This window comes from Tachypleus tridentatus, chromosome 4, assembly GCF_004210375.1.
Source record: "Tachypleus tridentatus isolate NWPU-2018 chromosome 4, ASM421037v1, whole genome shotgun sequence".
NCBI lineage: Eukaryota > Metazoa > Arthropoda > Merostomata > Xiphosura > Limulidae > Tachypleus > Tachypleus tridentatus.
The window spans coordinates 88,271,166-88,294,662 of record NC_134828.1 but is presented as its reverse complement, the minus strand read 5'-3'; the positions used below and the strand labels follow the sequence as shown (position 1 = coordinate 88,294,662).

The 23,497-nt window shown below is 31.8% G+C and overlaps 1 protein-coding gene across 3 annotated transcripts in view; it reads right to left on the bottom strand.

Moving 5' to 3' along the window:
* LOC143249647 (PAS domain-containing serine/threonine-protein kinase-like) overlaps positions 1-23,497 on the bottom strand; it is a 93,005-nt gene that overhangs the window by 6,488 nt on the left and 63,020 nt on the right. For all 3 annotated transcript variants that reach the window (XM_076499894.1, XM_076499895.1, XM_076499893.1), the window contains exons 12-17: positions 19,573-19,755; positions 17,437-17,565; positions 11,836-11,970; positions 4,567-4,766; positions 3,895-4,028; positions 3,254-3,391 (exon numbers count right to left, since the gene is read on the bottom strand). In XM_076499894.1, coding sequence (XP_076356009.1) covers positions 3,254-3,391; positions 3,895-4,028; positions 4,567-4,766; positions 11,836-11,970; positions 17,437-17,565; positions 19,573-19,755 — 919 coding nt within the window. The remainder of the gene's footprint in view (positions 1-3,253; positions 3,392-3,894; positions 4,029-4,566; positions 4,767-11,835; positions 11,971-17,436; positions 17,566-19,572; positions 19,756-23,497) is intronic.

The following is a 23,497-nucleotide window of genomic DNA, read 5'->3' as shown; positions in this document are numbered from 1 at the left end:
CAAGTACTTTTAGTGTGATGAGGATTCAAACCTGTAACCTTCAGATCACAAGTGCCTTAACCACTTGGATATGCCAGGTCACAATTAGATGAGAAGATAAAATTGTCTCTGTCAAAGTCCTGATATATCAAATTACAGACTGTTATAATGCTATAACAGCAGTGGCAAATGTTTAAGGTTTCAAACATCAAACATAGAATATTTCTGATTATTTTAACTTTTGGTTTTGGTTAAAATTTCAGTTCACAACATCAAGATTATTACCATGGGTGTCCTCAGAATTTTATCAAGGAGGGGCAAAAATAGTATAAAATTATGAACTGAATAAAACATTCATATACATATGCTAAATGAATGAAGAAAGAATTATGTTTCTTACTTTCCATGGGAAGTAGACAATTATTTTGTGTTATAATGTTTACTGGGATAATTAGTATTAGGAAGTAACAGTTAAACAGGAAATTATTCAATTTGAAAAGAAATAAAACAACCATCCTACATTTTATTATACTAACTTTGCACTTAAGTGTAATAAATGGTAAGATAAACTACATTTTTGGATTTATTTATTTTTAGTGTGCATGTAAAGGAACTACAGACTGTTCTATACAGTCAGTTTACTGATCTAGACTATTATTTAGACTGAGAAGACTGTTTAATCCAATTGTTTTTTTAAGTTAAATTATTTTTGTAGCTCAGAATGTTAACAACACGTGTTAAGCTTTCTAATGAATCCAAAACACATTGGTCTCTGTGAAATCATGAAATATTTCTTTTGTTTTCTGAGTATACACACAAGTACAATAAATGTATCTCATTTCATACATTACAGCACTGAAACTTTGATAATTGTATATTTTATTGAAAAGATGCTGAAAAAAACAACATGGACTAAATGAAGAATTTGGTTCAGTCTAAAGATACAGTTTTAAGTGTTTGTTTTACAATCTTTTAAAGTTATGACAAAGGCATGGAAGCAAAATAACAGCAAAGAGTACACTCAATTTGTTAATCCTTTCACAGTATTGTGTTATAGGGCTTACAGCATTATAGCTGTTTGTATCTTTTTGCATCATGTCATAGAATTAAGGGATATGCTAATCATCTTTTCCCTCTATCCCTGCACAGATGTATTTGTTTTAGCTTCACATTAAATCTCTGCCAGGGGAATTCTTAACCTTTCTAAGTGTTATATCTTGTATAGGTTACTGACTATGTCCTGTGAGTACACCACACATCTTTTGCAAGACATTGTACTTTTACAGAAATTTGTGATCAATCCTTGGACTTCTCCAGTATTCACTGTTTTGTTACTTCAGTGTAATATTGTTATTTAATCACAATAAATTTGAAAAAACAAAACAAGAGCAACTTAGCTTTCACCTCTATAGGAGGTTTTAAATGTGCATATATTAAGTTGAATAAATCGCATAACTAATAGCAGTAGAGTTATGTGCTACCAAAAAATGAATGTATATCATGTTACAAAACAAAAGGATTCTGTCATGATTTCATAAACAACCTATTTTGGTGGCTTTTAAACTATTTAGTAAAATTCTATAAAATTTCAAGAAAATTACAAAACAAAAAATAATTATCTGATGAAAAATGCAGTTGATACAGAACAGAGGTTGGTTCAGTTACTTTAGAACATAATTTGACAAGATGAATTATTCTTCCTTACTCTGTTATTACAATAGTCTGCAATAATTTTAGTTTAAAATTGCTACTATAACTGTTGGTTATTATAGTTGTATCCAGAGCTTTAAATAATTGCATTTTTCTTGTCAAAGTCCACACAGTCTGTTTCAATTACATTAGAACACAATTGAAAACACAAATGATTTCTTCTCTACTTTGTTATTACAACAGAGAGTGATAAGTTCACTTTAAAAATCGTCATTATATACTCTTTATGGTTAAACTTACAATCATACTGATCTAACTAACTAACTCAATCTACATTTGTGATGTGTATTTACAGCCCAACCAAGGCCTAGAATGTTCCACACACTACAGGATATTATGACTAATAATACTCAATTAAAACAATAAGAAAAACTGAAGGTTTTAGTAACACGACACCATAATACAAGAATCACCAATGCCTGAATTATACAACATAAATTTAAAAAAAGTTATGCAAACAAACCTTTGATAATCTATTGCTTCTAAAAATAAGTAAATTTAACACTGATACTCTACTTTAAAAGAAATAGTCAAATACCCACTGTTAGGGAAGGTTATTTTCAGAAAACCCAGTACCCATTGTGAGTACAGGTGTTTTACGGTCAGTATATATCCCTGCCTTTCCTATTTTGATTGTTGAACATTCCCTATTTGACTCTCATGAAGTCATGTACAGATTACCAAATCATATATCCATCAGAAGAGCATGTTTCTTATAGAAAATAACTGTTCAAGTTCAGAACATAAATATACAGATTACTGACTAAATTTTCCATTGTAAAAATATGTCTACATGATAAATCATTCAGACTGTCATTGCCAAAACTAGCCAGTGTTCACTATATATCAACAAATCAATCCCTTAAGAGAGCAAAGATGCTTAAACATATAGTAATCAATCATTCTGTTCAACTTGTTTCTCAAATTCTGTGAGAGAATTAAATTAATTTAGTTGATCACTAAATGTTTGCATAGTTCGATAAATGCACCCTTTATCTTGACCATAAAAAGTGTTATCAACAACTACAACTAAAAGAATGTACACACTAATATCTCATATTGGCCATAACATTTGTTTTTATGATGAAAATGAGAAGAAATCTAAGAACTAGACTTTAGGAAAAGAAATACAAGCCTGCACATATGTTACAGCATTTGAAAATTTTGTAAAAAACTAAAATTTGATGGACACTAAGTGAATACACTTTGCTTAAAAAGCAAGGAAAATATATTGACAAGTTTTCTCAGTCATCTAGCATCAATGAGAAACAGTCACTCCTCTTAATGATTTCAAGAACTGACTAATCTGATGCAATAAAACAACCTTATTAATCATTTTCTTTAACATCTCTATACAGAATAAATTTAACCGTAGTTTTTCTTATGTACCACACTTTTAAGTGTGCTTAAGTGATGTACAAGTTGAGTTTTCTCTCCCTCTTTTTTCTTTCCAAGAAAACTCGACTTATATGCCACTTAAGCAATTTTTGTTTTACAATGAATGATGGTGTCTCATTTTATATAACTTAAATAGTGTTATCATGATAATATTAATAAAACTTACCAGTGCGAACAATATCTTCAAAATTATAATTCTCTGGACAAACTTCTTGAGTTGTCCATGGATGTTTTTCTACTTCAGAGAGGGTGCATCGATGTTGGGGGTCTGGATGAAGTAACCATGATATCAAATCTGTCAGGTCTGAAGAGCAACATCATAGAAAAAGAATTATAAGTAAGAAAACATGGACATATACATAAAAACGTTTATTCACATTGAAACATGCTTATGATTAGTTCATATTTTCTGTTACTTTAGAACACAATTGAGAAGACAAATGATTAGTTCATATTTTCTGTTACTCTATATCTTTATAACTGCTATGATTAATACCATGATTAGACAAATAAGAACAGGTGTATTTACTTAAAAGTTAAACTAATTTGTACTTGAAGTATAATATGCAAACTTTTCTTAACTTTTAAACAATACACAACAGTAGCTGCTAAGGTTAACATTTTGTGAAGTGACTAAACAATTATGATGCTGCATTACTTAAAACACTTTTTATGCCAAAAGCACTAAACATTTCTTTCACCAATTAAAAGAAAAGTGGAATAAACAGTATATTTCAATGTAATGAAATTTTCTTTTACAAGAAAATTTACAAGCAAAATACAGATAAAAGAAAAATGTATACTTACCGTTCGACACTTTGAAAGGGGGCCTGAGAACTGCAGCAATTGTTTCATCTACATCAAAAAATGGATTTTCTCCAAAAACTAATGTATAGAGAGTTACCCCTAGTGCCCACATCTCTAACTCTGGACCACGGTATCTACAAAGATAGAACACGTTCATTAAAAATTGAAACCATTAGTTTTAAACATTTTACAAGTAGCATTGCTATTATTATCTCATAACCTATGAAATAATTCACTTTGAAAAATGCGAGATTGGTATTTTATCTTTGTTTTTAAGGACTTTTTTTAATTGTTAATTTTATTTTGTAAAAAAAAGTGACCACTTCTGAAAAACTTATATTACATTTCATGTTTCTTGCTTACGTTCGTGTATTCTCTCCTTTAAATTTTGACTTAATTTTTTTATTCATTTAACATCATTTCTTTCAATCCCCTTCTACATAACAAGTATGTTTTAATATTTAACAAATATGTTTCCTAGTCTATAAATAACTAAATACATGCATGACATAATAATGTAAATTAGTACCACATTAATTGTTAACCTATCACTTTTGCTTTAAATTAATAACAAGTAGCTTTTAGGAAGAACTGTTTTGGGCATCGGGGTTGTTTTATTTTTTCCCCAGAGTTAGGTATAATTTTTAAAATCTTAAGCTTTCTAATAAGTACTTGTTTCCTTTGAGAACTTCTGGACTACAGTACTCCATTGTTCCACAAAAAGTTGAGAAGTATCGATCAGCTGCCATGAAAGATGCAGATCCAAAATCAATGAGCTTGGCATGGAAATATTGGTTAAGAATAATGTTCTCATCCTTTATATCTCTATGAAGGATGTTGAGACTGTGCATATAGGACAGCGCTGACACAACCTGTTGATAAGTGTAAATAAAAACACAATTTGAAAAACAATGAAATATTAGATATTCATTGAGAATATTTGCATGTTTCTATGTTTGTTTCATCTGTGCTAGCCATTCTTAATTTTAAACTAATAATATAGAAAGATAGAATATTCAACAATACCAACTAATCAATAAGTTGGATTTGAGCATTACTCTTACAATGCACCTACAGTCCAGAAACATGAACAGTGATTTTGTGGCAAAGATATGAAAACTGGACCTCCATATTGACAGTCTGATATGCTAACCACTAAACAATGCTGAGCCCATATTCATATAAAAACAAAAGACACAGGTGAATCATTTTAATATTTCAATACAATTGGAATACTTATTATCATAAATTTAATAAGGTATTACAGTCCCAAGTTCATGTGTGTGTGTGTGTGTGTGTGTGTGTGCATATATGACATAAAACTTGTCAATGATGGAATAACTGCTATCACATAACTAATACAAAGACTTCACATTTAATTAATCTAAACTGACATCCTTAGTTTAAACAGATAAAAAAACACCAATTTAATGTAACGGACTGACAATGAACACAAAACATAGCTGCTGATCATTTTATATCTACCTAATCAGAAGAAATTCAACCACAAAAGTGTAACAGAGATTTTGAGATGTGATGCAGTAAGTGAATACTTACTCTAGTAGACTTGAGAGACAAGAGAAGCAATGAATGGATGAGAGGAATAGTGAAAACTCTAAGATAAAAGTTTGTTAAATAAAGAGACAAAAAGAAAACTGGCAAGATACGATGAGAAAATGCACATTTTTTTTTTACTGACAACAGATGAAGGGACAATGGGTGAGATGAACAGACAAGGAAGAAGAAAATGATATGGATGAATAACATCAAGAGGCAGACTAACACAAATTTGGAAAAATCAGAAAGAAAAGCTGTATCAAGAGAAGAACTCATCTGAAGAAAGCAAATGGTCCTTTACAACTATGGAATAAATCAATTAGCCACAAGAATATGTGAAATGATGCCATCAAATGCTAACCTTTATATGAAGTAGAAGGAAAGGCAATTTTAGTAAACAAAGTGTGGAAGTCTAGTTGGAGAATAAACATGAGCCAAGTAGACTAACAACTGAATTCTGGATGTTACTAGGTAGGATATTATCGATTTCAAATATCAGAAGTGTGAGCTGTAAAGTTAAATTAATTTAATCACTTATGAGCATTGGTTACATTGATCAGTGTCAAATAAAATAATAAATTAATTAAAATTACAAACAATTTGATTAATGTCATGAAAATAATCAACTAGTATTTTCAATTATAACTACTTTTGCATTTTCAATTATCTGCTAGTTGAAATTATAATTAAATTGTATAATGCCTTGAAAATAATAAATGAATCAAAATTAGTGTCTTTAATTATTACTATTTTTGATTATTCTAACTATTCAATAATCAAAATTATGATTAAATTGATTAATGTCAATAAAATAATTAACTAATCATAATTAATGTTTTTATTATTCCAATTATTCAAGTAATCAAAATATCATAATATGATTTTGATTATAATTATTATTATTTAATTTCATTTTGTTTAATTTAATCAGTTACTGTCAAAAATGTTCAATTAACCAAAAGTTAACATTTTCTTACGCTTAAAATATATTTCCAATTCATATTTACCACATCTTATCCAAATCTATCTTGATCCTGGTTTACCCTCTAAACATTATTAAAACAATTTTTGCTAATAGTGCATCAGACTTTTTTCTCCATCAGGTTTGCACCATTTCAGAAAATATGCTGATTATGTGACTACCCTCCACCAATCATACTGCATTATCTATATTAGCTCAGTTAGAACCCTCTAATATTCTAGAACAGCACTCACTTTTGAGAAATGGCAGGTAGAAACTAGTAACAATGGCATATACGTGGAGCAGAAAGGTGTGAGAAGAGGTAAGTACCTATCAGAAATACATTTGCAGTGTAAGCAAATGTTAGTTCACAAAATGGTCTTATGTTCACTCACCCAAAGCTAGAATCCCACCTTGCAAAAGTGGAGAGCCTAGTAAAGATGCATCAACATTCAATCAAGAAGAAAGTGACCAGACTGAAAGGAAAGGTGTAAGAATATGAAAAGAAAGCACACCTGTTTGCTGTAGCACTACTTCTGGAATAGGTACATTCTTTGCCCAGCAATTATCACAGTAACTCAAAGAAAGTAATACAAATTGGTAGGCAAAAATGGAATCAGGAGAAAGATACACAGCACCAAATAAGTGGAGAAGTACAGTATAACTATGACTAGAAACAATACAGTGTGCACAAACATAGAAGGTCTTGTGTTTAAGTCCAAAATAAGTATGTGCCAAGGATGGTGCAGTCCAACTGCACAAAATATTCAGTGGAGCATTTTGCATGAGAAATTGTGATCATTAAGTGTGGTCTGCCTGAGCAAAAATATCCTGGAGAAGTGTCTTGGAATCTGAAGAATTTGTTGTCATATAATCATTGTTCAATATAACACTGAATATAATAATGATAGCCTTCTTCTCACTGAGTAGGTACATGTGTATATAAATTTCACTCAGGAGGAAACAGCCCTTGGTCCTTGCATCTGTTCTGATCACTCCTCTGAAAAATGTGATCAAATATATTTCATCCAAACATCAACAAACTCCATTTTCATGCATCACTTTTTTTCAGACCCTTGCCTCAGCTTAGGGGCTCACTTCTAGTACAGTGTCTTTCCTTCCCCATATCATTTGCTCTTCCTCCTTATCTATTTACCAGTGACTTATTTCTATTTACTTCTGACCTTGGTACAATTGATAGGACTCCCAGCCATCCCATTCTTTTGTTTCTCTGGTTGTTTGACCCGGGTTTGTCCGTTTGAAATGTTGCTTATTATAGGGCCACCCTTTTAAACATCTTGCATTTTCAACTCTGAAAAGCCTTCTTTTCCCTGGTTATTTCCCTCCTTTTCCATTCCTTCCATCTGGACCACTCATCATATCATTTTTTTCTGCCACACCAATATTTTAATGTTGTCCTTTGTGCCTTGTCCAGTTCTCCTTTTGAACCCTTTGCAGTGTGTTCCTTTCACTACCTTTCCCTTAAGATCTATGTCTACATTACTGATTATCATTTCAATTTTACCTTTGGTAAAAGTGGAAAAGAAATCTGTAACATATATATGTAATTATTAATACTTAGTCCTAAACTTAACATGAAATAACGATTTAGTCATGAGCTCTAACATTATTGAAATACATAAATAATTTTATGTTACTTTATTGGTGATTGAAGAGGACTTAAAATTTCCATTACTATAATGATTGTTCGTTTTTAAGAACAAAGTTCCACAGTGGACTATTAGTGCTCTTTTCATTACATATATCCTAATCCAATTTTTAGCATTTAAAGTTTCTTTGTTTTCGTGACCATCATGCAAGAATAGTCGATTAGTTTAATGTAATCAATTATTAAGATGTCTGCTTATCAAAATATTACCTTCCTACAATTCTAAAAACAGTAATTAATGTCATTATAAAAACATTTCTCTAGCCTAACGTGGCACGCTGAACTTGAATCTTGTATCGTAGAATACATAAGTCAAATTTTTTAGAAGTAAATATTTTGTCATATAATGAATTGCTTCATGTAACCAAGGGATTTAATAAACTTTTAAAGTACATTCTACTGTACATAAGATGACCATAAAGCTCCTCAAGCATTTCAGCAAAATTTACTGACCCAGTTTAAACAATATTTCTTGTTTAAAGTTGTTAGGACCTTGTAAGAGCATTGTATAAAATCTGATTCTCTGCTAGGTTAATAAGATGATTTTAAAGCCTAAGAAGTTGACCATCAGTTACTTAATCTGATATTTACTAAGTTGATTAGTCTGTGAAATAACATTCTAAAGTAAATTCAAGAGGAAGCAAGATTTGGTTCTTCAAAGAATTAATCTGCTGGCTTGAAAAGATTATTCAAAATAGGATTGAGTATTAAAATTAAAGAAATTACATAGAGTTAAAAATTGTGAAATCATAAATCTGAATATTTCATTATTTGTATAAAGTAAGTGTATTAATATGGAAATATCATATTACTATGTTGTGTTCTTTCACATAAGTCCCTTAAGTCAACTGAATACTGACTGCATAATGTGTTTACAATAAATACTATTGCAACATAGGTTGGGACTCATTGTTTTTCCATTACACACATTTAAATGACATGATGAAAATTCAGATATCAAGTAAAAAAAATAACAATGTAAAAACTAAAGAGATTAAACAAAAAACTCCATAAAAGCTTCAGTAATTTTCTCATTAAGACTTTCATCAAGAGTGTATGTATTTTTCTTATAGCAAAGTCACTAGGCTGTCTGCTGTGTTGACTTATGGCAGTGGTTCCCAACCTTTTTTATGCCCTGCACCCCTAAAACATTTTAATATGTTCTCACACCCCTCACAGTAATTATTTATTTAAGAATAAAGGTGAAGGTGGCCAAAACAAATTTTTATAATTAGTTTTTAATGATATATAAACAAAAACGAAACATTTGGAAAAGAAAAAATATTACAACAAACTAAAAGTTGCATAAACCCTACATGCCCTACAAAAAAAAAAATAAATGAAATTCCTTTGAATTTGAAATGTTCAAATGTTCATAAGCCAATTTAAATTTAATGACTCTTTTGTACCTGTTTATTTCTTACGAGTGTTTCAAAGCGTGGCACTTTGTTGCTGATAACAATCTGCAAGTCTGCCTGTGCACCCAAGCGATTTCTTGATTTTGTCTTGATTGACAAAAGAACACTAAATCCGAACTCGTATAAGTATGTCGTCACGAATGGGATGAACACATTTAGTGTTTTTTCACAAAGTCTTGGAAACATGTCCATTGCTGAACACCAATATTGTTGCAAAGTTTTGCTTTCAAACTGCATTTCAAGAACTCAATTTGTGCACAGTTCAATAAGATCTTCTCTCAGTTCTTCATCATCCAACATATTATCCAAATTGAAGGGGTATGGATTCATAATCCATTCTTCAGAAGTTTACAGTTCTCCAAAATATCCATCAAATAACTTTGATAGTATTTCCAAATGATCCACAATCTCTTCACACACACATGGAATTAGGGACTCATCCTCACCTACCATTTCTTTGAGTGATGGAAAATTTGAAAGATTCCTTCTTTTAACTCGTTGACACCAAAGATGCAACTTTTCTTTGAAAGCATTTAACTTTTAGCAGCATTTCAATATGTTTATGTTTTTCCCTTGAAGAGATACACTCAGGTCATTCATACGAGTGAAAATATCACTCAAATAAGCTAGCATTTGGTTGAATTCTTGTGATTCTATTTCTCCAGGCAGATCATAGTCATGATCCTTCAAAAAAGTTTTGACTTCTTTTCGCAGTTCAAAGAAGCATATTAAAGACCTCCCACATGACAGCCAGTGGACTTCTGTGTGGAAAAACAAAACTGAATGCTCACTTCAAAATCTTTACAAAGCGACTTGAAGAGGTGGTGGTTCAGAGTGCAACCCCGAATCCAGTTGATGGTCTTCACAGAAGTGTCAAGGACCTTTTTCAACTTTGGAGGCAATGTTTTTGATGCCAAAGCATGTCGATGAAGAAAACAGTGAGTAACTTGCAAGTGCGGAATCTCTTGTTTCATCAGTGCAAAAAATCCTGATTTATTTCCCAGCACAGCAGGGGCACCATCAGTACACAGAGAACCAATAATTTGGATATCTAAATCATATTTTGCAAAGAAGTCCTTCACACACTGGAAGATCTAAAAACAACCACAAAAGGGAAAGATGTCTTCCAGTGTGTGAAGGACACATCACCAATTCACTTTTGAATAACATTATTTGATAACGACACTAATTTAAGCTTGTTTGAGGCTTCTTTTCCCAGAACAATTGTTGCCATTTCTAATGCACACGGTTTTATCACCTCTTCTGCAATTGTATGGGGCTTCTTTGATTTGGCTACTTTATACAGCACGTGGTATGAAGCCATCAACAGTGGTTTGTCAGCAGATATAAAACCTAATTTTGGAAGGGTTGCTCGAGAATCATAGCGAGCCCTTCTACCTTTCAACAATTCAACATCATGGCCTGCAACATTTCCTTTTCTTTGACATAATGAAGTTTTTTGGTACGAACTCAGAATCAACAATGCACTGACTACCATAGCATCACGCATGGGTTTATATACTCTGCGAAACTTTCTAGAACATTCTCAAATATATGTCACATGATGTCATTGATTAATTCTGGATACTTCTGGAAGTTTCTCGAGTCACAATCACATGAATACATAACATAAATAAATAATAGACACTAACCTAATTAGTTGTGCTGAGTATTTTAGTCATGTTTACATTTCGTGTGTTGTTTGTTTACAGTTGTGCATTAAGATTCGATCTGTGCTGGTGACGGTAGAAATGATAGTTTATCGTAACAAGGTAAAAAGCTACATCTGTAACAAGAAAAATAATAAATAAAAATTGAACGTAATTTTTGAATATAGAGGACAGTACCCTTAATATAAACAAAAAAAAACTGAAATGTTATCTCACACCCCCTGGAACACTATCTCGCAACCCCAAGGGGTGCGAGCACCCCTGGTTGGGAACCACTGACTTTGGGGAACCAAACCATTGATTTGAGCATAGTAAACATGTAGACCTACATTCATCAAGCATTTTATCAGTCTACAATTTACTTAAAAAAATATTGTACCACTCTTAGTCATAACATAATCATAAAATGTTTAGAATAAACACTTACCAAGAGAAAATATGATATAACAATATTACCAGTAAAATGTTGATGAGGTAGGTTGTTTCACTTGGAGTACCTCATATCGTAAATTTGAGTAACTTACATAATCATATATACTTGTGTAATTTATAAAGTTTAAACCTACAACTAACAAACAGATAAGAGTTTAAAGAATTTAGAACCCTAACTTCAAGCACCTTTAGTGCATGTCATAATTTCTATGAACTATATTTGTAATTTCTTACCTGCCGAAAGATGTAGCTAGCTAAAGCTTCATCTAAATTTGGGCTCCTGTCTATGAATTCAAAAAGATCCATTCCTGACCCATGTTTTTCCATCACCATTTGGAAGTATTTTTCATTTTCAAACACATCAATCACCTACTTGAAACAGTTGATTTTCAGATAAGATTTACTGTGTAAAATATTGCATAACAATTGTAAGTAGTTTAACAGCTTAAATAATATAAACCTCTTAAAACTTGTTTAAAACATTAAGTGCTGATTTCCATTTGAAACTGTTTAAAGTTAACATTTTCCTAAATTGAAAATATATTTCAATTGATACTTACTCCCTCACATAAAGCTGTCTTGATCAATACAGCTCTCTATTGGCACAAATGCTTGCTTATAACTAGCCTTGTAACTCCCACTTGTTTTTTGTATATCTACATGCAAGTAATCATGCAGTAACCTTCCACCATCAGGAGTGTAATACCATCCCTATCATAGCTCGTACCCTCACTAATAATACACCTATTAATCGCTTCAAGATGGGTCATGACCAGGTTAACCAATACACTGAAAGTGGGGAGGGCAGGTGGGAAACATGAGAGTAGATACCTACTGGAAATAACTGAAAATGTTAACTTCCAATATGATATTTTAATTTCTTTAAAAAAAAACTAGAATCATACTGGTGGAGGGTTGGTGGGAATATGATTCTCCTTTAGAAAGAACTCGCAGAAAGACCATGAGGTGTGCTAAATAATTAAAAAAAACCCAGTGGAGACCACACCACTTCTGAGTTAGGTATACTCTTTGCCTTTCAGAATATATCAAAATTATACATAGTAGAAACATGGAAGAGCCCCAAAAAAAGGTTTCAACAGGAACTCCAGGTGTTGAGTAACTAGGGTGTGACAGACCATAAACAGGAGTCCAATCTCAACCAACACCTGGTGATATTTAAATCGTGCATAAAGTTCATGATAGGTGGTTAAAGTCATGAACCATGATTACAGATTGTTTTCTGTTGGATTTTATGAATTTTGTGCAAAGCTATATGAGGACTATCTGTGCTAGCTTTCCCTAATATAGCAATGTAAAACTAGTGAGAAGGCAACTAGTCATCATGACCCACTGCCAGCTCTTGGGCTACTCTATTACCAACAAATAGTGAAATTGATTGTAACATTATAATGCCTTCATGGCTGAAAGGGAGAGCATGTTTGGTGTAACAGGGATTCCAACCTGTGACCCTCATATTACAAGTCAAGTACCCTAACCACCTGGCATGGTATGGCCAGGTAGTTATAGAATGGAGAGTGCAGATTTGTGACTATGTATACCTGGTCAAGCACCATTTACAGCAGATTGGGATCCATAACCTATGAGCAAGAGACCCTGTAAGGGAAAAAAAAAAGAAACTGAGTAATTACTCATTACAAAAAAACAGAGGTAATCAGAATGGCAACTGGCTGTAAGTTGTAACCTACAAAATATGAAATGGTTATGGGATGTAGATAGTGAGATGTAAAGATATGTAGTCCACAAACCCATGCTAATGATTTCCTCCAAAGAAAGATGAAACTGGTAGCCAGAGACATGGCCAAGTGACAAATCTGAGGGTAATAATATGAAAAAGGTAACAGAAAAAAAAAGAGAAAAATATGCCAGACAAATAAACTTGGCAAACAATAATGGGAGAAAGGTCAAATGAAATGGTGGGATAAACAAATGGGCATGGCAATCACAGAAGGAAGTAGTGCATGTTACATACCATTTAAGAGTCCTAACCAGGCAAAGGAGGCATTTAGGAACTAAATAGTCATAAAGTTTGGAGATGGAGGGAAGGGAAATGGGCATGAAAGGGAAATTACTCTTTCAAGCAGACAAAGTCTTGAGTCAAAAAGAATAAGCGGGAAAAAGAACATAGAAAGCACAGAATAATTCACAGTGAATATCAATCATAAAAACACTGGAATTATGACAACCACACGTTAACAACAATAGAAACAAGGGCTTCAATATGTGTGCATTTTCTTATAGCAAAGTCACTTCAGACTATCTGCTGTGTCCATCAAGGGAAAATCGATCATATATATCTAAATACTTACTGCATTCCTAGTGGAGGACAGGACTTCAATCAAAAATGATATAGTGAGCAGGATGATAAAGCTTCAAAAGAGAACACTGAGATTCTCATCTTGTAGAGAAGCAAGGTGAGGAGGATGAGTAAACGAAAATGAATGAACTAACATAGATAGGGAAAGAAGAATAGAACAAGATGCAAATTCAGTAAACTAAAAGGTGAAAGACAAAGTTGTCCTGTAACCTGCAACAGAGAAAGCTGATAGGACCCTCATTAAGACAAGTGAAAAAAAGTTAACAAGTAAGGAATGGTAGGGCATGAAGATAGGTAAACCCACTGCATAAATCAAGAATGGTAAGTACTTATGTTGATAAACCACCAACAATGATGGTTGAACTAAATGGGAAATCAATGAGGCAACATGCCTGAAAAGTCCAGACCACCTGGCAAGGAACCAGAAAAAAGCCATACATGAAGATGGAGTGCAAGCTTGGAAGGATGGCACACGCCACAGAGAGGCTGATGAAGGAAGAAGCCAAATATGGGAATGGATTAGCATATAGGTAACAACTGAACCAATAAGGGTGAGAGCATTTACCATATTCACCTGTAGATGAGAAACAGGCAACCAAAAACAGGGAAGTTGTGTGTTGAAAGGAGAGGTAAATGGGTCCAAATTGGGGTCATCCTAATAAGTATACAACTTCTGAAAAGTAATATGATCTTGTTGGATCAGCATAACCAATCTGTGACCAGATTCAGGGCACCAAGAATATGACATGCCAGCAAAAAGTGACTTGAAGATCCCTCAACCACATGCCTTCTTGCCTGGTGAAATAGGGCACCACTATCAAATTGTCTGAGTGGATCATTATTACCTGTCTCCCAAGAAACAGTGGAAACTGAAGGGCAGTTTGATGAACAACAAGAAGCTCCAAGATATTGATATGGAGAGTAGATTCAGTAGGAGTCCACTGTCCCAAAACTTCCTGCCAGTTGAAATACACTCCCAAACCAGAAAAGAGATGCATCCATAAAAAGGTGACAATCAAGACAAGGCAAAGGAAGACGAACCTCCACAGAAGTACTGGTCCAATCCAGTTACCAGGCAAAGTCTGTCAGTAATGGAGAGGACAGGATAAGTGGAGCATTCAAAGGATTCCAAACAAAGCTCCAATGGTCAATTAAAGCCCTTTAAAGATGGCACTTGATAGACCCTCTTGTGCAGTAGGAGAGGGTGAGGAGGAGATCTAGCAAGTAAAACATTCCATATCTTTCATCTGAAGTGGAGAAGATTGTGTCCAACTGAGAATTGAACTGAAAAATACACCAAGATGAATCAGAAACTGGGTAGGTGTGAGGAAGCTCTTAAACACCTCTTCAAGGAAAAATGAGAACATGCACAAATCACATAAAGAAGAAGCAGGTAAATGAACCCTGGATAGAAGAGAATCCCAACCTAACAGATTGCAACAGTATATCAGCCATGTCTGTAAAGCCAGGGCTGAAGACGAGAGGTTTGCAATGGTAGTGAATAAGACACTATGAGAATTGTCAGAAAATCTCTGAGGACATTGATGAACAGCCTCCATTAAAAAAGGAATAAGGGAGGATGTGTGTTTTTGAATTTTGTACAAAGCTAGATGAGGGTTACCTGCACTAACTGTCCCTAATTTGGTAGTGTAAGACTAGAGAGAAGGAAGCTAGTCATCACCACCAATTCTTGGGCTATTCTTTTACCAACGAATAGTGGTAACGACTGTCACATTATAATGCCCCCACGGCTGAAAGGGCAAGCATGTTTGGTGTGACAGGGATTTGAACTTCCAACCCTCAGGTTACAAGTCATTCACCATAAGCCACCAGCCATGCTGGGGCTCAATAAGGGAGGAATAAGTCGCAAAAAATAATATACATCATAAGACGAAAATAGGAAAATTGAGATTAAGATAAATAAATCAAAGCATTAGGGTCCACACCCCAAAAACGAACAACAGATTCCAAATGTTGGGAATCTAAATATAGGTAGTTGGCATGATGAAAATCAAAATGTACAAGATTAAGCAGTCCAATAACTTGAGAGTTAGAAGACCAAAAACTCCCATTTGAAAAGCCAGAGTAGGTCAGTCTCATTATCAAGGATCTGATAAAAGCCAGACATAAAGATAAATGATGTAAATGGCTTGATGTAGAACCAGTGACCAAGGTTGGCAAAAAAGGGAGGGGGAACTGGATGTAAAAGTTGTATGGTCTAGCTAGCCAATAAGGAATGATCAGAAAAAAAATTGACACGGAGTGGTATAGATGAGAGAGACCACCTGTTGAAATAATCAAATAAGAGAATAAACATAAAGGAATTTGTAGAACGAATTCTGGATGAAGGGATCAAAAGCCAGTGACAGAGTTTGAGGATGAGGTACCATGGACCAAAAAAGGAGTAATTTGTGATTGAGGACTGTGTCAAACACATCTATGCAGGGAAAATCTCACAGAGAGCAAGCCCAGTGGAATACAAAGCAATTCATAGATCACTCTGTTGGATAAATTTTATCAGGGTAGGAAAGATGATCTGCTACTAGATAGAAAGCACCTGGAATGTGACATACAATGAGATGAATATGGTATCTCTGGGTCCAATACAGCAGATCCAATGTTAGAAAACACAGAGATCTTGGCCAGTTGCTCCATTGGTGATTGATATCTGCTACCACTAGAGAACTACTTAAAGTTCTATCTATGCACTAAGCCAATTTATTTTTTTAATTTTTAATAAAGTGAACAAGACTGGGGAAAAGTTGAGAATTGTATTTCCTCTATAAATGTGACAACCCTTTGTGTAGCTTTGGTATAATTAAAGATAAGAAATTAAGATTAATTGTTAATCTATTTTCCTTTCTTATCTTCTCTTTTCTTTACAATAATTTCCTCTTTCCTTCCTAGGAATGCCTGAAAGGAGATTCAGTTGGCCTAATCTCCATCTTTCTTGCTCAAAAGGTCATCTTATAAACAAGATCACTCTATTGTTTAGTTGTTTTCTACTATGTACTTGACACATGCTATATCCACCATTCAACAATTACTTTCTATTATGTATTTAAACATGTTTAGAATATGGCTGGTCTTATATCCATCTTCCTAGAATATCATTTGTTTGTGACCAAAACTGGAAGTGATCTAAGAGAAAAGGAGACCTGAGTACATGATCAGCATGAATTTATAAATACATAAAAATAAGTGACATTTGTTTTCATGTCAGGTTTATCAATACAAAATTTAATCACTGAATGAAAATATTACAAGGTCAATGAGTGTGATTTGTTTTTACTCAATAAATCTATTAGTTAGAAAATTACAGTATTACAGCTTATTACTAAAAAAGCAACAAAAGGTTCTGATTTATTTCAAATAAGTTATTTTTAATGAATCTCCAAAGAAATATTCAGGTATCTGTATCTTATGTATCTATTTAGATGACCTCTCAATAAAGTAAAAATATAAAAGCTATGAACAACCAACCACTAACTATTTATTACCTGAACAATGTTTGGATGCTTCAATGTTGTTAAAAGACTCACTTCCAAAGGAACTCGCTTCCCCATAATACTGTCAAATACCCAACATTCTTCATAGACTTTAGCCTTGCGAATAAATTTAGTTACCACCTATATTAAATGCAAAAACAGTTTCAAAATCACTATAAAAAGATTGTACCACCAAGAATAAACATATATGATATACATTGCCAATTAACACATATAACTTTATGTTTAAACAAAATACAAGCTCTGGAAAGGTTTGTGAAAAAGTTACACACAAATACAGTTATTAAAAGTCAGTTTTTATACTCCTTTAGTAGATCAATGTCATCAGACACATGCAGAATTAGATTAAATACTAATAAAAAGACCTAGATAAATTATAAAAATTCATTCTCAATATGCTACTAAAACAACCAATTTAACCCTTTCACAACAGGCTTGGTATAATATACACAAGTTCATCTACACATTTGCACACATTAAATATTTGCACTATAACTTTTGATACAGCATGTGTATATTTGCAAAATTTGGTAGACATTTATTCAAGATTACACGTATTTGTTTAATAAAAAATCAGATTTTTAAATGAAATATATTTACAAAAGATTTGTTTGTGAAAATAGAGTCTGTTTCATTACTAGTCTGAATGCAAAGTGATTTCACGTTATGATTAAAATCTATTCTTCATCACAAAAATCTTGAATATAATTTGCAAATTCTTTAAAACCTCCTAAATATATTTCAAGCATTTGTTTTCGGCAAGACTTTATATTGCATGCTAGAATGACTACATATTAAACTAAACATTTGGATCTTTGTGTTATAAGTAGCTTAAGTCTTATAAAACTTTATTATTTTTTATTACATTGACTTTCCAACTATGCTTACCTAACATTACACAACTTGCACTGACACAGTGCACATGCACTCATGCTATATATCCAGTATAATATAAAACTGACCTTTAGTCTACCCTGTCTTGGCTGTGTTTTAGTGGACTAGTATTTTGTAATATACTAATAAGTATATAGCACTCATGCTATATATCCAGTATAATATAAAACTGACCTTTAGTCTTCCCTGTCTTGGCTGTGTTTTAGTGGACTAGTATTTTGTAATATACAGTCACATTTCAATTATTATACAATATATATGTACATAGATTATTAAGATTTAGAAATTAATTATTAAAATTAATTGAGATAATTAATATTGAACGATAAATTGAGAAGTAAAGCAAACAATTATCTCTTCTTGCTACAAACTTTGTTCTCAACTGTTGCTGGACATAGGTTGATATGCTTTTTAAAATTTCATACACAGAGAATATCAAACAAATGCAATGACATGACTCTTAAACCCTGACCTGTTGCAAAAGAGTTAATGATAAAGTAAAACACAAAGATGATAGGAAGCATTCATTAAATGTTTCAGAACCATTTAAATTCCATTATCAGTATTCTAGAGGTAAGAACCAAAAAAATAATATTTGTAAATACATCAGAAATATAATATGATATACATAAAGAGTAAATATTTGAATATACAAATTATAAGAAGAGAAAATGAAGAAAACGTCCATACACTGCATTCTTTTTTAAAATGGCTACCACAGGCATTTCTTAGAGGAAATATCTTTCTCGTTCTTAACTAATTTGTTTATCAAACCACTGAAAATACTCAATGTACCAATCCCTCCTTCATATGCCTTCTTACCATATCTTGGGTGACATAGCTCCCTAATAATGAAACAGTTGAAATAAATTATGCAACTCCTAATATCCACAAACTGACCTAAAAGTTATCATGAAACTCAATATCAGTCTAAAAATGTTTTCTGCTACAAAAATTATTTGCTGACTGTCCACTATTTATGTCTACATCACATCTACTTACACAAGTGCAGAGAATGCAAGGCCTCCTATATTGGTAAAATCAAAGAATACCTTAAAGTACAAACATGTGGACGCATGGGCATATCTATAAAAACTTATCACATTCATGTTTTGCTTTATCATTAAGTTAAATTTTTCAAACAGATTAGTTAATTACTAACAACTGATTTTTATTTAACTGAATAAAATTCAAAACTGTTTACTTTTCAAAATTATTGAAATCAATACTTACTATAACACCATCTGTATTCCGAAAAGCCATCTTTACACAACCAAAAGCACCTTTCCCAATTTGTTGAAGAGTGGTATAATGATCAGCATAACTTCCTTTAATGTACTCAGTGTCTGGAGGTTCTGCTGCTGCTGATTGGCTAACACTGAGGCTTTGACTGACACTCTTTTCAAGCAAGGATTGCTAAGAAAACACTATACTTTGTACTAATAGAAAACATTGCACAATATTTTATCATATACATTCAGACAACCACACACAGTATTTAAGGATGATCGTAAACAAAAGTATATCAAAATATTCTTACTTAAGACAATATAACAAAATAAATTGTGTTGAATAATAAAGAAAAAAAAACGATCTTGAATACATTTCCATTTTCACAAATCAAAATATTATATTTTGAACTGGTTTATTGTTCATTCATATATAGTTGATATAAATTTGTCAATTGAAACAAACATCTTATCAAAACATTTACTAAAGAGTTTAAACAGATCAAAAGAGAAATATTGAAATTCCTATTTTACTTATGATTTTTTTACTTTCACGGAGTTAATACAAAATTCATAAACCAGGTAGCTAGACGTAAATAATGCTAATTTAATCTATTTCATTACACACACTCTTCATTGTATTCTAGCTCTTTTTGACATAAAATATGTCTTTCTGGCTGCCTCTAGTTAAACTTAATGTTTATAGTTTTTTTATCTTTAGATGTTGTAATAAACCTTTATATATGGAGACCACATACACAGCAAACTCCATACCATGCATGAGCAAGTAAGAACTAAAATTTAGAGCCTTACCTGTTGCAACTAAATGGAGTTTTTTTCAAGTGTTTTTATTTTATATACTTTACTTGAAACTATACCAATGAGCTAGTTGTTAGGTTACACAACTAGAACAAGTCAAAATTAAAAGTGAAATAGTACATTCCAGGAACTTCAGGATAATAGCACAAGACAAGGTTAAGATAATTTAAAACTACCATAAAATTGATGATTACAAGACTATAAATTCTTAAAATGCTCTTCATTTATGGCTTAATAGCTCATGACTTTAATTATGAAATTAATCTTGAACACTGTACTTGGATAAATTTTGTGAACTATTAAAAATTAATCCTCTAGTTTCAGTGGTGTGTACTATTTTCTAGAAAAGGTTCCATTAAAGTAATGCACTCAACAAAAAAGTATATGAACATTTCTATGAACAGCAGTTTTGATACAAAAAATTTCTTATTTTACTTCTGTTAAAAGGGATAACAAATATCTAAATTTTCCTGTACATGTTAAACCCAAACTAAAAAGTTTAAAGCAAAGTAAACTGGTCAGTAGAAATATGAAAATTTCTGACACACAAACAAGGACTATTTTATCAATAAAACTAGTGACAAATTCATTCAATCTTTAAAGCATTTTTATCATCGAATAATATCTCATGTAATGCACTGAAACCAATAACTAATAGCAGAATCTGATTAATCAAACCTATTCTTATTTTAATAAACCATACTTCAAAACTGTGTTAATAGTTTATAATAATGTTAACTCTTGCTCACCTTCCTCCCTGAATTTAATGATGTGATGTTTGTAATTAAAAATTGTATGAAAAAAGCTAATATGATTTTGCAATTAAAAACAGATTTGAAATCAACATAATTTTTCTAAGAGTGGTTTAAATTCTACTAAATTTTTTAAGTCACAGTTTCCTCATGAGATTTCAAATCAATATCATATATATTTCTGGTCAAAATATAAACAATTCTTTGTGGCATGTAGCAATGCTACAGGTTTCCTACATTCTTATTTTCATGTTGAAATTTTCAAACTTTTCCATTATTTCTGGGTATTTGCAGATTTTGATAACACATTGTCAAGAAAGTTAAGTTGATTTTTTTCTAATAACCTATGTTCATTGTCATTCCCTTGGAGATAACTCCTAGTCTATACAAGGATGATATAGTTGTAACACTTGAGCAAGGTTGACAGCTATACCTTTCTATGGCAAGTCATGTGATATTTCTAGGTTACAACCTCTTTTGTGTTTGATGGGGAATGACTAGTCATGTGGATAAGAATGATGTTAACAACTCAACCAAGTAACATTAGATTTAAAGAGCTTGGAAGATTATCATGGGTGAATCAGTTTCAAAATAAGTCTTAAGAAAGTACAGCTAGCCCAATCAATTAAAAACTATAGTAAAGACAATAGCCAAGCATTTAGTGTAACTTAGTATGTATGTACAAACATACACTATGTGTTTGCAATATTAATAAATAAGGTTTCTATTGTGAATCACACTTTGTGCCTAGTCCATTTATTTTTCAACACAGACTCATTTAGTTTTATGAGAATTCAGAATAATATCATAATTTTTATCTTGATGAGCTCCTGTTATATAGCAGATCTACCAACTTATTCTTTCAAGATATCAGTTTACCTGAAACTGCCAAATGACTAGGAACAAATTATTTTAATTCAGAAAACACCTGATTAAGTATTTTATTTACAACATGTAAAAAAAGGAAAAACCTACACCAGCAGAAGAAGATCAGTTTTCTTTGCACAAAAATAAAGACTAATTAACAGTGGCTCAAAAATCGAAAGTATCTTCTATACATTTTGAAGCTCGTAATTAGGCTAAGAAAACAATGAAGTAACAGACAACAAATGTGTTTCACTTCATTATGATGCTTATTTATTTAATAAAAACTTTAGGCTACTGCATTTTGTTCTTCTCATAATGGTTCAGTTTTCAGTGTTTTTTTTTTACTAAATTATTATGAAACTTACATTTTCCAATAATTATTCTATTTCAAAATAAATATTCCATTACTCTTAAATGGTTTTGCTAAAACTAATAAAGGTTTGGTATTTTTCTTCTGATAAGTTGTGTGTATGCAACATGAAAATGTTACAAAACTAAACTACTAATTCACAATTTCAGATATAAATGAAACAGTAGTACAGTACCTGTATTTATTCCACAAAGGTTAAACAAAAATACAGAGATAAAGTGTAAAAACTGTGGTTTTATTATTTTCTTCATACCCAACAAAGCCTGTATAATTTTAATAAAAACAAAGTTGATTTAATTCTTGATGGCGAGAGACCCACTTGAAATAAAAAAGTATCTCAGAATGGCTGGTATGGGTACTAACACTTTTATCAATAAGGACAGAAGGTCATTTGCAGGTTAACCTGAACCTGAAGATGTTCTAGGAAGTTTGAAATGTTCTTCTCTACTTTATTAGTAAAAAGTGTTAATTCCCATATTAGCTATTACTGAGATACAAAGTTGATTTAATTTTATATAAAATTCAAAATACACAATTACTGAATGTATGCTACTCTTCTTAGATTAGTTTAATCATTACTTATATAAATGTTTTCAGTTTGGCAATGACCAAAATTACTAAATGGAAATTTAAAAAGATGAAGAATAAGGTTTTAAGTGTAAGGTAGTAACTTAACACTTATTAATAAAATAGAAAACTATTCTTTCAGCATTATGTATCAACTAAAAAAATAAAGCAAGAGAAAGTATAAAATTCAGTAACAAAAATTAGCTTTAAGAAACATAAAACTCTTACAATTAAAACTAACTTTCATTAGCAAGGTTATGTGACATTATTATTTAATTTTAAAACAAATGAAAGCAGTTTTATTAAAGAGATAGTGTTCTGGTTTAGGATTAGCCAATTTGCTAGCATACCAACTATGAACAGGTATATAATAGTTCATGCATACATTATTTGTGTGTGCTTTTTCACCCAAATATAATCATTCTAAACTTGAGTAAGTTTCTAAATGAATTTTCAAAGCACTCAGAGTTTAGTGTATTCATTTTTTTCTAATATGTACACTCAAAATTCTCAAAATTTAAATGAATGAAGTAAAATGATATATTCAAGTCATT